Source organism: Electrona antarctica (genome assembly GCF_951216825.1).
Source record: "Electrona antarctica genome assembly, chromosome: 16".
Classification (NCBI taxonomy): domain Eukaryota; kingdom Metazoa; phylum Chordata; class Actinopteri; order Myctophiformes; family Myctophidae; genus Electrona; species Electrona antarctica.
The window spans coordinates 15172934-15187905 of record NC_136797.1 but is presented as its reverse complement, the minus strand read 5'-3'; the positions used below and the strand labels follow the sequence as shown (position 1 = coordinate 15187905).

General features: G+C 43.4%; 1 protein-coding gene across 1 annotated transcript; it reads right to left on the bottom strand.

Moving 5' to 3' along the window:
- Positions 1-260: 260 nt before the first annotated feature.
- Positions 261-14615, bottom strand: ccdc80l2 (coiled-coil domain containing 80 like 2). The gene is made up of 12 exons (XM_079524406.1): positions 14174-14615; positions 13914-14002; positions 9965-10138; positions 9599-9750; positions 8547-8855; positions 7239-7488; positions 5764-5920; positions 5183-5319; positions 3126-3265; positions 2356-2459; positions 2061-2141; positions 261-1167 (listed from the first exon to the last, which is right to left on the bottom strand). Exons 1-12 carry the CDS (start codon positions 14445-14447, stop codon positions 836-838), a joined length of 2199 nt encoding a protein of 732 aa, XP_079380532.1. The 5' UTR covers positions 14448-14615; the 3' UTR covers positions 261-835.
- Positions 14616-14972: the final 357 nt, after the last annotated feature.

Genomic DNA, 14972 nt, shown 5'->3' with positions numbered 1-14972 from the left:
TGAAGGCGGTTATGGGGATAAGAAAGTATTCATTTTGACCAGCTGAAAGTGTTTGCAGATGTTAAGTACCTGCTGTTTAAAGTAAATGCCATGAACGAACCATATCCCGAGGCAAGGGTCATAAACTCTCCGTTTTACTGTTGTGCTAGGTGTATAATGCCATGGCAGACGGCAAGCCTTTAAAAACAGATGTTCACTTCATAGCTAAACAAAATACTATTTATTGTAAAAAAAACAAAAATACAAACAAAACACAACACAGTGATTTTCCATTTGTGTTTCTTATACACAGCAAAGTTGTTTGGATTAAAAGGTTTGGACAGAAGTCTCGCCAAAAAGCACAATCTACTTGGAAGAATATTCTTCCTGTTCCATTGTTGCTGCAATCAACAAACATAAACATCTCGTGCTTTTCCTGCGTGATCCAGGATGAAATGATGCATGATGGATCATCACCATATTATTCCCTCTATAACGCAGCCAAAGCACCATATTGTAACATACAGTAGGCCTACATACAACCCTATTGGCAATTGGCAAATTACCAATTAAGCCCCATTTAATACGTAAGCTATTAAAAAAAAGCCAATCTAAAAGCTCACAACATGTCACATGATCGCGACGCATTGTGAGCTTGCGGATCTGCTGTTTTCAAAAGACTTTGGGAAGATTTGGACAAAATTTGAACACCTCTGAAATGGGACATATTCTGCATAATGAGTATGTTTACTTTACGGTAGTTTAAGTAAAATGTTGAACACCACATTGTGGCACCCGCTACTTTACGCCAAACAAATTTGAATACTGCTGCTGCTTCCGCCACACTCCGTCCTCCTCAGTCCTGTGTGCGGTGGTGATACAGATAGCCGTCCTCTGCGTCTTCCTCATCGTACCCAGCTCCTCCGTCTCCTCCTCGTCTGGCCTCCCCGGCGGGGCAGCGGATACCCAGGCTCCTCTGGAGCTTCTCCTCCTGGACACGGAGCTCCGTGGAGTCCACCAGGTCGTAGATGTTCTCCAGGGACCACATGGGCGACGGGAACCAGGCCTTGACGTCGCCGTCCTTGCCCACCACCAGCATGCTGAAGTAATCCTTGCTGATCTTCAGCTGCTCCCGGAGGTTGTTGACCGTGTCCCGGGACAGGGGCTCCAGCTGCGTCTGGCTACGCCCTGCATGCAGGGTGGAGGAACGTTTGGGGGGGAGATTAGAAAGGACACATGCCTCTATACCGAATCGTTTTCAATAGTGAATGGAATTCAAATCAATAGAGGGTATGCGCGTGACATCATCATCAAACCCGGAAGTTATGCAGGAATGCCTAATGAGTGGCAAAAAACTACTTTCTGGCCTTAACAGCCAAACAGAAAAGTCCTATCTGAAACAACATTAAACAATGTTAAACTCATTTTTCCTGTTGCTTTGCCACTCGATTTGCCACTCGATGTGCCATTTACTTTAAGCATGCGCATACCCTCTATAGTGGAGTGTTGCACAATTAAATAATTGAATAATTACTTGATGCCAACGAGGTTAAAGTGTCATAATTAATGATGATCAGGACCATCCAAAGACTTAAGAGGATCCCTGGCTAATAAGACAAATATGCCTTAAAACATTTTATTTGCCCTCTATAACAAAAATTACAAAATAATAACACCATCAATATTTTATTTCTTTCATAAATAGAGAATCTTTCACTCAATAGTGACTGTTTGGACTATTTGCGCCGCCCTTGTTGAAAACAATGTATTTCAAACTCCCGCTTGTCCCTCTCCAGGCTGCATGAACAGCGCTCAAGCGCTCGGTTTCTGCCCCCTCAATATCGCAACTCTTTTATTAGATGGCTCTGGGCTAGACCACACATGGACATATGACATCATCAGCTTGCGACGGGAGCAGTCCCAATTGAGTGAAAGATTCTCTATTTATGAAAGAAATAAAATATTGATGGTGTTTTTATTTTATTTATTTTTGTTATAGAGGGCAATTATAATGTTTTAAGGCATATTTGTCTAATTAGCCATGGATCCTTTATAGTTAGTGTATATTCAATGCAACTCACCATTGAGGGGAAACAACTCCACAGTTCCTGAGGATCCTGCTCCTGATCCAACTAGCTTTAACAAGGCAAAGTGCCGTATACCTGTAGACAGAACATTTTCAATAGATCAAACGTTGTCCTTTCCTCTGTATCCACACGCCTGTCTAACTATGAATGATCCATATGATCCAGAAGATTGCACACAATACTAATCTAATCAGGTCTATAGGCATAATGACCTGTCTTTTAAAAGTAGACACTGACCGGAGCTCATATTAAAAGGAATATTACAATAAGTACACTGTCTGTAACTGACCCATAGGACACTCCTGTCCACCGAGGGCAGAAAGCTGCTGCTGGTACGAGTACTCATCTTCAGAGGGAGTGGAGATCAGCAGCAGTCTCCTCTTAGACACGAACCTATAGACAGAGGGAGTGGAGATTAGCAGCAGTCTCCTCTTAGACACGAACCTAGACACAAACATCTGGGTAATTAATCAACCACACTTTGGAGACTCTTATGAATTATTAACAAGACGACTGGGTCCAATAACGACGTGGTTGCTTCATGGCGTATGATTCCATTATTTGGGCAAGGTTTTTTCAGCACGATTCGACCACCATTCGTCGATGGCTTTGCTCTGAAAGTCTAATAGAATCCAATAACATCATCCGTGCCAAAGTTGTGGGCAACGCAAGCCCCACTGACTTACTGAAAAAAGAATAGTTAAATGTAATATTTCAAAAAGTATACGGGAGAAGTTAGTACATTATGTGAACAAAGATTGTGGGATTCTATGATAACAAAGTAGTGTGCACAAGATATTTGGCGCTGAATGGTCCATCGGTTTGTGAAATTATCAGACAGACAGACAGACAGACAGACAGACAGACAGACAGACAGACAGACAGACAGACAAATACATAAATAGACCCTCTTATAGACAGCTTAGACTCAGAAACAGGTATTGCCAAGTAGGTAGATACGGAACTTTCTTTGCGAGAGACAATTTCTTAGCTTGTAAATTCTATTTTTGATAAGCTGTTTCACAATGAGGCATTGCATAGGAGTGATACTGTATATACCTAAGCAGTGAATTCTCAGGCTCGGTTTTGGAGCAGGATGGAGGAGCCAACTTCTCTTTTTCCTTTTCCGGCCGCCGTGATTGAAAGTTGTCAATGTATTCCAACAGAGCCGTGGGTGATGGGGGAGCCTCAAACACTCTCTGGAGGAGGGAGAAAGGCAACAGTTTACAATTTAGACATTTAGCCGAGCCAGAAAGACGTACAAAGTGCAAGATTGGAGTAAATAGCATAAACCCTACGCCAGTTTAGGTAGAAGGGTACACACAATATAAGCCTCAAACACGAGAGGTAGTGCAGTGCAAAAGGTTTACTGAAGGACCAGCAGCAGGGTAATGAATACATGCACCTGCACCTGGTCCAGGTGATTAAGTAAAGACACTCATGTAACCATAGCTACCATGACAACAACCACATGATCTAATCCAGACGGCTCTAGCAGCGATTCTCAACCATGATTTATATTGTAAAATCAATGTTTAGTTAACTCTGATAATGTACAAATGGAACCAAATGGACCCATTAGGGTCCGTTTGGACCCTAGTATGTATGTTATTTGCTTTAGTCCGTAGACTAGCATGTCAAACTGGGGGTCCTTGAAATTAATATGTTTCGGAATCACTGCTAGAGCCGTAAAATCTTCTCTTATGGGGGTCACTGGCATATGTTTTCAAATGGGGGTCCGCGGCCTAATAAATGTCGATTTGGGGGTCCTTGACATGAAAAGGTTTGGGAACCACTGTGCTAGGGGGTGAGGTAGAGCCTGCATTTGGGTTTTCAGACTGCAGCACAAAATGAGGAGTGAGTCTGTGGTCCTGACTGAGGGGGGAGTTCATTCCACAGCTTGGGAGCCAGGAGGGAGAAGAGTCTAGACAGGTTGGCCAGGGTGTTTGGAAAGCTGACCCTTGACCTTTGGTTAAGTGTGCGGGAAGGGGTTCTCATGCCCTGAGGTTAAGGCCGGCCTTAACCATGCCCTCGATTGCCTTGAACTTCAGGTCATCGCCTGTTTTGAATTTGGACGCGGCGAAGGGAATGCACAAGGGCTCTGACATGAAACCGTGTGGGAGGTTGAAGACCAGGTGTGCTGCCTGCAGCATTCTGGAGCAGTTGTAGTGGTTTGAGTGAGCAGAAACTACACTATGTTGGCTCTAGAACTAGACAGTGGTGGAAAAAGTACTCAATTGTTTTACTTAAAGGAGCATTCAGTGATTTGGGTGATTTGGAAAACCACCCAGTCCGCCCCGGTAACAAAATGTGCACATGCACACACTCTACAGTGGGGGGAAGTGCAACAGGCCAACAGCATGTGCACCAAGGCCCGCCCCCACTCGATCATGATTGGAGGAAAGCCCCTCTCATCCTGATTGGATGAAGGCTTTGCCACCCGCCACCAAAACTGAAACTAGGGTTTTTTGACCCCAGGGGCTCACTGGGGACAGGGAGGAACTCCTTATATGGTCAGCACACTCTATAGTAGGGAGGATTATTTAAAAAAAAAATCACTGAATATACCTTTAAGCAAAAGTACCAATACTGCAATTTAGAAGTACTTCATTACAAGTAAAAGTATGGAATTGAAAATGTACTTGAGTAAAAGTACAAAAGTATCGGCATCAAAATGTACTTAACGTACTAAAAGTAAAAAGTATTCATAGTGCATAATGTCCCATTTCACAAGTTCAAAATGTGTACAAAATCTATTGTGTATGTGTATGCTATGGTGGTGAATAATCTATTTCCCCCCTTTCTGTTGTTTCTGTTAGTAGGGAGAATAATGTGCACAAGAATGCTAACGCACACCAAAATCCTATTTTTAGCGGTGCCGGCCCAACGGGAGAGAACTTGAAGAGGGAATCTTGAAGCAACAAGAAAGTGGTCGCACACGCCAATAGCCAGGCTGCCAGGATTCTGTCTTCTGTCTAACCTGCTGTCCTAAATAAAGTATTGGCACTCTGGCTACTGGCGTGTGCGACCACTTTCTTGTTGTTTCAAGATTCCCTCTTCAAGTAGGGAGAATTAATGGCATCAGACAACCCACCAGCCGCCGGACGCCTCCTTACATTGGGCTTGATGTCGTAGTCTGTGACCGTCATGGAGAAGAGGTCAGACGAGGATAGCCCAAGCTCTGATCTCACCAGGGAGATCAGGTCTGGATCGGTAGACTGTTCTGGAAGGTCGCTGAGAGGTGGCTCAGAGCCTGGAAGACACAAAAAATGCCCCCCCAATAGCGCCTTGTAATAAGTTGTATGCTTGTCATTCAGAAAATCTATTTGTTGGAGTTTCCCTCTCTTGTTTTCCACGTAATAGTAAAACATAGTCATGTATTAATGAGTAAAAGGTTCAAATGGACCGTCCACTACTGTCTGTAACTCTGAGTGTACAAAATATTTGTACTCTCTTAGAGTTATGGCCGCTCCTTGAAATGAAAAGGTTTGAGAACCACTGCCTTATAAAAAAAAAATCACATTTGTGTGAAGTGAGGGGCGCTGTTATTGTCATACATCATCATACATCACATTCCATGCTCAACTAATCAAATCATCACATTCCGTGCTATACAAACACAAGCACAACTCATACACACAAACACACAAAGCTGTGCATAGGAGGGGCCCTCAAAAACACACACACTCTTCCATACCTTGCTGGTAGTGTTGCAGGGTGAGTGTTGCATCGTGACCTTCACCCACAATGGTTGCCATGGTGATCTTCCTGGTGGCAAAGTCACAGTGTCGCTTCTCGTTCTCCTCTTGCTGCTGCATGTACAGGGTTGCATGACTGCTGGGCGTTGAGATCACCTGCAGGAGTTACATGTACAGGGTTACATGTACAGGGTTGCATGACTGCTGGGCGTTGAGATCACCTGCAGGAGTTACATGTACAGGGTTACATGTACAGGGTTGCATGACTGCTGGGCGTTGAGATCACCTGCAGGAGTTACATGTACAGTTACATGTAGACTGTTACATGTACAGGGTTACATGTACAGGGTTACATGTACAGGGTTACATGACTGCTGGGCGTTGAGATCACCTGCAGGAGTTACATGTACAGTTACATGTAGTTACATGTACAGGGTTGCATGACTGCTGGGCGTTGAGATCACCTGCAGGAGTTACAGCAAACTCAGTGGAATCGGCAATGGTGACAAACACAGACAAAAGCATCCATAAACACATGCACAAACTTAAATAGTATATCTCTGCTGTCCGGAGGAAACGTCATAACTCCAAAATGTTCATTTTTCAGGAAATGAAAAATATACGTTTTTAAGGAAATGAATAAAACCTTATATTTTTTAAACGATGCAATACTGCTTCATCAACGTTGGTGTTGTGACTTTAGATATTGCATGTATATTTGTATATTGCATGAGAACGAGAGAGGTGGTGGAGTTATTTGCTTTAGCAGACAGTTTGAGGGTCCAATGGAGTTAAGAGGTTTTGTCCAATGCGTTTTTTACTACTTTCCATTGGTTCAATATTTTCGAAACAACACACAGACGTAAAGGGTGTTCAATAGCACCGATTTATGGAATAAAATCTAAAACCTCAAAAATGTAGTTATGAGATTTCCTCCGAACAGCAACGATATGTAAATCACTAAATCGGTCATGTGAAATGGTACAAAATCACACACTTTTTCTTCTAATATGTATACATGCTATCATGGACCGAGAGTAGGGTGACCAGATGTCCCTCTTTGCGTGGGACAGTCCCTCATTTCCAAGACTTTTCAGGCGTCCCACAAATTGAGACCCTGTCCCACATTGTGACTGGCAGGCAATTGCATCAGTGTTCAAATGCCCTAATAGTTAGTCCCCTAATAGTTGGCCTTCTGTTGTAAAGCTCTCTCATTGTCTCTTCCTGCAAGATGTGTTTTTAAGCCTGTTAAAATAGCATAAAAATAAAAATAAAGCATGATTTTAAAACAAAATGAGTTTGGAATATGACATCAAGGCATTTAATAGCAACTCAAGTAGTAAGTTGCTAACCCGGTACTCCAGTATTGCTTGTGTGGGACAAGCAATACTTCTGTCCCTCAAATGAACAGTTTGGATCTGGTCACCCTAACCGAGAGGAGGATGTACTACTGGCACACATGCAGGACTGTTACCATCAGTCTTCTCGTCCCTGTGATCAAACTCTGCACAAACTCCTTGAAAGCGGTTTTATCCTTTTCAGTGGCCTCTCTGTTGGACTTCTTTCCTCGTCCTTTCCCCTTCTTCCCTTTCTTTCCCTTTTTCCCCTTTTTCTTAGAGCCGCTTTTCTCCGGCGAGCCGTCCTTTTTATTGTGCTCCTCTGTTCTACGGTCGCCACTTTTCACGCCGTCTTGTCTCTGTCCTCCTTCCACGTGGGAGTCGTATCTACAGACAGAATGCATTTTGAAATGTTATCATTGATCATGAAACTGAATTTCTGCAAAGGACAAATGAAGCATCTATCTAGAATATATCACTGGTTCCCAGAGTGGGGTCTAGTAGGTAGGAACCAAATGGAACCATTTTGGTTCCTCTTATATACAGTGTTGTTTTTGGCAGCAAATTCTCGATTTTAGTTTTAGTCATAGTCTCTTGAATAGTTTTAGTTTTAGTCAAATTTTTTTTTAGTCGAACAAAATGTATTTTGGCGGTGCCTTGATGCCGTCGTAATGATGCCGTCGTCACTTGCTGAAAATAGCCGATCTACAAGCTCACAACGTGTCGCAGTGCGACGCGTTGTGAGCTTGTAGATTGGCTATTTTCAGCATGCAACTAATTGTAAAATGACTTATACTGGATCTCTTGTCCTCTAGTCCCTTCCTATTTAGTCTAGTTTTTATTTGTTGACGAAATTGTCAGTATATTTAGTTAGTTATAGTTTTAGTCATCCTAGCGTAGTTTTCGTCTTAGTCTACGAAATCAACACTGCTTATATAGTATCTGAGTTAAATTAAAATTGAGCAAGACTGGTGTCCCAGAGATAACAAGATGGGGTCTAATAATAATGGTCCTTGAAACTCTGTAGTCGGTACGAGTTACCATGGGATGAGAGGGCAGTTTGATAAGACAAAACAGAGCTACAGTAGATTATGGACACTAGACCTGTACATGCCATAGACTAGAGTATATAGGGGTACATGCCCGTCGGCTACCGGCCTACTTGAGAACGATGCAACTTGGGAACCTAATACCCGACCGACTTGAGGCCGGGCACTCCCTGCGGGGGTGTGGAACGCGTGTGTCCAAAATGAAGTCAGTGGGGCAAACGGTTCTCGAGTTACGCGCATTACAACCGTACACACACGCAGACACGCACGCACGCACGCACGCAGAGACGTGGCGCATTTATAGTAGGATGAAGTGAAAGCATTGCCGAACATCCCCAGTTTATCTATAATTATTTCAACAAAACGCACAGTTAAAAATAAGAAAACCCAGCACACCTGTTGGTCTTCACTTCCCCATTGCTCCTGGAGACGCCCTCCGGAGATTTGTGTGACGTTTCCTTTTTGACGCCGCTCAAGGCCTTCCCATCTGCGGACCCTACGGCAGGTGGCTTACGGATAACAAACCTTGAGCGTCCGCGCAAAATGTCCTGGACCTTGTTCTTCAGAACCACTTTTTTGTTCACAAGCGCCGGTCTTCTGTGCAACACAGAGGTCACATTCCCGTGCCCCTGAGAGCTACGTCCCGTTTTTTTCTTCAGGGTTCTCTTTTTCACCACAATCCTCTTCTTGGTGACCCGCTTGCACCTGATGAAATAAAAAAAAAGTCAGTAGACAGTAGACACTTCTTAAAGGGAACCTTCACCCTTTTTGCAAAAAGAAAAAATGTTAATGACGTTTAGAAGATTTAGAACACTTTCCTGGGGGTCTTTATATGTGTAGTATGTGGTTTTAAATATTTTTGGATTTTAGCAGTGAGCCCAGTGTCTCTGATGTCATCTACACTGGGCTCACTTCCTTCCTGGAGAACAATTCCCATAATGCTTTGGTGCCCTGCTCCTCCTCGTGGATAGGGGGAGGGCTGTCTTACTGAGACAACATGTAGTCCAGGAAGTAAGTGAACCCAGTGTCCATGACATCAGAGACACTGGGCTCACTGCTAAAATCAAAAATATCTAAAACCACATATTACACACATAAAGACCCCCAGGAAAGTGTTGTTTTTTTTCCTATAATTTTTATCCCACGATTTTGCAACACATTTTTTCACCCAGTGTCAATTATCTAATGTAATCCTGAGCGCTACGCTTCCTCTGCCAACCTGGGGGGGCAGCGGACTGACGTCATGCTTCCTTCTATGCATGAGGAGTCCAAGCTGCTTCTTTTCACCTGACAGGGGGGAGTTTCCCCGGCCGGATCTGAAGACCTGCAGGCGTAGCCAATGCTGTTTAGCTATTTTGAGTGGCCAAACAGCTTTGGCCACACCTCCAGGTCTTAAGTTAAGTCATAAATAGGGCCCAAAGTATGTAGATTGAATGACGGGACAATACTTTAAAGGGGAGCCTTTTCGTGTCATCTTCTCCAGCCTCCTCATGGGGAACTGGTCAATGACTTCCAGAACCGCTTCCACCCGAACTGGGTAAGGGAACCGCTCACTGACCCGCAGGTTCTTCTTCAGAACCAACATGGAAAATGCCTGCTCCTGGTTGGATCGAAGAAAAGGGCCAAAACACGCACGCACGCACGCACACACACACAGTATGCTTCCATTTACAAATGTGTACAGAAACACTTTTACATCGTTTTTAAACCAATATAAGGCTTTATTTTTTAAATATGCTTCATCTGAACTTTTAAATTGCACTAAGGGTCCTGGTATAATAGAGTTTGAGAACCCCTGGTCTATAATCCCGTACCTGGTTGGTGAGCTCAAGGTAGTGAAGTAGTTTGCTAACAGTGTCCGGGTCTAGACTCTCTACTACGGCTTCTCCTGCAAATGTGGTCTTCTGGATGCGGCCTTCCATCATGGCGTTCTGAATGATGGTGACGATGTAGGTGTCTCTCTCTGCCAGACGGCAGTTCAGGCCCTCCTGTTGGATGGAGGGGCGGATAGAAAGAGAAGTGGAAAAAAGAGGAAAAGGAGAGACATTTTTAAGTGGTGCAACCACTTCATTAAGTAGCTTTTTTGTGTCCGTGGGTGGCTGGGTGGCTGGCTGGGTGGCTGGCTGGGTCTGTCCGAGCACGAAAATAGCGTTTGGTTGGTTTTCACAACCAAGTGTCACTGTTGCGCAGACTAACACACACACATGGGTGTGACAGTACAGTACAGTGACAGTACAGTAGAGTACAGTAGAGAGACCCCCACATGGTAACATGGTCATTTCTCAACCGTTTCGGGCGCGGGGCGGCTCGCCGGAACCGGGCCGCCCCCCTGGGCGCGTTCCTGTGGGCCTGGAAGTTTCAGGGACCCCCCGGGGACGCCCACATGGAGTTGCACCACTTACTTCACACGGGTGTGATTTTTTTAAACTATATGCCCTGATAGTTAATCGGACAAGAATACAAGTCAAACTAGAAAGTGTGCAAAGTGTGGTTGCCGCAGTCGCTTACATAGGCCCCTCCCACTAGCGTTGCCAGCCAATTACAATTTCAAGTCACACCTGTGATCATGTGTAAGTAATTCGGAGGGTATTTATGCCCCCCCCCCAAAAAACTGCAACAAACGGTTATTTTCTTTGCATTTGCGGCGCCCCCTATGGATGAAAATGGAATTTCTTTTGGCTTTTGGTTGATTAAACCACCCGCGATATCTGATTCAAATTTGGGGTGGGTTGGACATTTGGTTTGTGATTTGTGGCGTTTTTTGTAAAATAGGCCCCTCCCACTAACTTCGGAAGCCGATTACGGCCGAACGATACGCACTATCAAAATTCCGCCTGTGGTGTTTGTTTTTTTTGTGAGATTTGGACAAAGTTTGTAGGAGGAGGAGCAAAAAGTGTTTTGGAGAAAATTAAAAATGGCGGAAAATCTATCATGACGCAAATGGGCGTGGCCTATATGGGGAGATGCGTCATGACCCAAGGAATCCAGGGACAAAATAATTTTGAGGCCGACCGATGTAATTATATGATAATTAATTTTTGTAATTATTATGAACCTCCCTGCCAAGTCTTGTAACTATAGCTATTATGGTGTCAGAGAAAAAAATACTTGAGTTGGACTTTTATATCTTCCCATGTTAAGTGAATGGGGAAAATTAATTCACTAATTAATTAATATCAATTAAACTATACAACATTTATCTATAGCAAGCACACCATTCCCGATGAAGTCGGTCGATTTGACATATGGCTCAAGTGCGTACAGTCAAAACTTTGGGAGGAGTAGCCTTTCAAAAAAAGTCTTACTCCAGTAAAAATAAAGTGTTACAATTACAATAGTCTGGTTGCCCACACTAATGAATGAAAAGAAAAGGTAAGGGGAACAATAGTATGGTTGCCCATAGGCAACCACACTAATAAAGTAGCTAACTTTTAGCTAACTAGCTTTGGGGATGCGTCAGAGCTGGATTCCTGAATGGGAAATTCTGGGCACAAGCCCTGCAGGGCCCAAAGAGCAGGGTGGCACTGTAGAGAATTAGGCCAATTAAGTCAGAGGCATTCACCCTGGAAATCTTAATTATAGCGGCTCTCATATAATGTTATGTATTGTTACATATACAAATAATAAATTGGTGAAAGAACATAACCAGCTGATCAGTCAGTCTATCATATGATTCTAAAGTAAAGGGCCCGAGCACGAAAAGCTACTATAGTGTACCCTCATACGGCCTGTTTTGAAACCGAATATAGCTAAAGTATAACATAATTCTTAAAACACCAAAAGGGGTTCCCGCCCATCACTACACCATTGGTTCTCAAAGTTGGGGTCTCAGCTGGTCCTTAGAAGGGTAGAAACTAAAATCAGCCAGAGAATGTATCATTCATATACTGTACAGTACTATGCTGCGTGAATAAACATACAATTTGATAGCATACAGTAGATCCCCCAGGTTTTATGGTTTTTCAATCAAAAGTGTTGCAACACTTAAAATGTAGAACATGACATTTTAACGGTAATATCGTATATCGTATTGATATCGCAATATCTGGCATAAATACAGAGATGTATATATATATATATAGACTAAGAGTATAGACAGAGTTAAGACAACTCCGTTCACTTCATGGGGCCAGTCCTCTTCTACATAGACTTCTATTGGCGAATAGGGACACCGGAAGTTTACAGAATCTATTGTAGTCGATAGGGCTCGCGCGAGTACATGAACCACGTGACCGGGCTGTTTTCTGCCCCCTCAATGTCGCAACTCTGTCTATACTCTATGGCTCTGTTGTAATCCAAACGTACACGCGTGTGGGTATAGGGATAGGGTGGCCTGGCTGGGTGTATGACTTGACTACCGCGGCCTGAATGATTCAGCCCTGCAGCCCTGGTGTGAGATATGATCTAGACAACAGATGTCAATATGAAGTTGAGGATAACATTGACCACTTCTGTGTCTTAGTCATACTTCTCTCTCCTTTTGTCATTTTTTTTGTCATCAGACGGACAGCTTGGTCATATACTTCTCTCTTTGTTGACGTTTTGTTAACTCATCCTCCTGCCGTTAATCCAGTGGTGGAAAGTAACTAAGTACATTTACTCAAATTTGGGATGGTTTGGACATTCCGTTCGTGATTTGTGGCATTTTTTGTAAAATAGGCCCCTCCTACTAACTTCGGACGACGATTACGGCCGAAGTATATGCAGTTGGTCTTTTAATCGGATAGGTCCGGAGATCATGTGTGCCGATCTTTGTGAGATTTGGACAAAATCTGTAGGAGGAGGAGCCAAAAGTGTGTTTTGGAGAAAATTCAAATTTGCAGGATTTTTTTCCCTGACGAAAATGGGCGTGGCCTATATGTGGAAATGCATCATGACCCAAGGAATCCATGGAAAAATTTAGATTTGACGACTTACGGTTCAAGAGTTATAGGGAAAAACGCAAAGTGGGCTGTAATAGCGCCACCATGAGGCCGACTGATGTAATTCCCTTTCAATTCATTTTCATAATTATTATGAACCTCCCCGCAAATATGGCGCTTACGGTCTCCAAGGGAAAAAAATACTTAAATTTAGTCTTCGATTTCCCCATTATAAGTCTATGGAGAACTAATTAATTAATTAATCAATTAAACTATACAACGGATCTCTTAGCAAAATACAAGCACACGATTCCCGATGAAGCCGGTCGATTTGACATATGGCTCGAGTGTGTGCGGCAAACACTGTGGGAGGAGTAGTGCGGCAAAGTATCCAAATGTACAATAACAATAGTCTGGTTGCCCTGTTAGGGCAACCACACTAAGCCGGTGATGGGGATAATGTTGTTAAACAATGTTAGTAATAACCATGATGCATCTCTATCTCTATCATGGCTGATCAATATGTACACCTGAACTGTATCTGTTCCAACTCCATGATTGACAAATCTTACTATCCCATGGTGGGCGATCACTTTTATCAGCCCTACGGGGCTGATATAGCAGTAGCTGGCCAATCAGCCCAAGCTAAAATGCCAACACACATTCACCTCTCACTGTGAGTGGCCTCGCTGCTGAAGGAAGTAAGGAACTGAACAAATGTCACCATGTCAACATGTCACCACAGTTGATGTTGATCACATGCTATTTTCTTGTTGTCTTTGTTACGAAAATAAGGCTATGGGTATAAAAACGAGTACCCGGGGCATTTGTTGCAGCAGTCGGTAAACAATGTCAGACAATAATGAATGCCACAGGTGATAATTAATCCATACACTAGTACCTGTTCCATGTCTTCTAGCTGCTTCTCCATCATACGGAGGTAGTTGTCACCATGGGATGGAGACGTGATCACCCACAATCGCTTCTTACCTGTGAGGAGTACAGGGTGGTGATTATTCCATAATGTGTTACGTTAGATAGCTGTATACATGCATCCATGCCACCTTCAAATAAAATAAAAAACAATCCTGAAATGAACATTGAGGATTTTACTGTATATTTGTACTGTGTAAAAACGTAGATAATTATGGATATAGTTACCAGCGAAGTTAGCCAGGAAATCAAGCTCTGGTGCCAGGTTTGATGATGGGTCATCTATGCCCCTGTTTTCTTCTGGTTCCCTATCCTCGTCCAGCCCTAGCCCCTGGCCCAGCGCCTCCAGGTCGGAATAGTCTCCCCACTCCCTTACATTGGGGTCCAAATGATCCTCGGACTGGCTCTGTCTTTTCCCTGTCCGTGCTGCAAGCAAGTAGTTACAGCCCCACAGAAGGACAAGCAGCACCAGCGACCATTTGGAATGATACAAAATAGACATCGTCTTCAACCTGGACTGCTGGTTATAGCTTGTTTGTTGATTAGCCGGTTCGATCGGTCAGAATCAAGTCACAAATAATCCTTTCGCTGCACACATTTGTGTAGTTCTTTTATCACCATCAATACATAGATACGATCTTGTTCTTATTAGGTCATAACCATAGGTTTTGGTATTGGACTTTTAACCTACTTTCCAATCCTTATTGTACACTCACAGAGAAAAAGAGAAAACAGAGAAAAAGTTCTAGAATCTCTTCTGCTCTCAGAAGATGGGGAAAAACAACAAAACTAAAAACTACAGTTTCAAGTCAAAAGTGAATTTAAAATCCTCAAAAAACAAGTGCATTCCACAGGGAAGAGAGGGCAGCACCAAATACAGCTGGGCTGTAGCACTGCTGGCTGTTCTCTCTCTAGCAGAGAGACTGAGAGACTGAAAGACTTTGCAAAGTCCTTAGTCCTCCTCTGTTGCACTCAAGCACGCACACATGAACGCACGCGTGTGAACACACACAGACACACACACTCT

What these genes read in the sequence shown, in the direction of transcription:
- ccdc80l2 (XM_079524406.1), bottom strand. Translation starts at nt 14,447, where the DNA reads ATGTCTATTTTGTATCATTCCAAATGGTCGCTGGTGCTGCTTGTCCTT. An exon ending in TTTCCTGGCTAACTTCGCTG is followed by an intron (nt 14,003 to 14,173) that starts GTAACTATATCC and finishes TACTCCTCACAG; the next exon opens with GTAAGAAGCGATTGTGGGTG. An exon ending in GGGGAAGTGAAGACCAACAG is followed by an intron (nt 7,489 to 8,546) that starts GTGTGCTGGGTT and finishes TTCTGTCTGTAG; the next exon opens with ATACGACTCCCACGTGGAAG.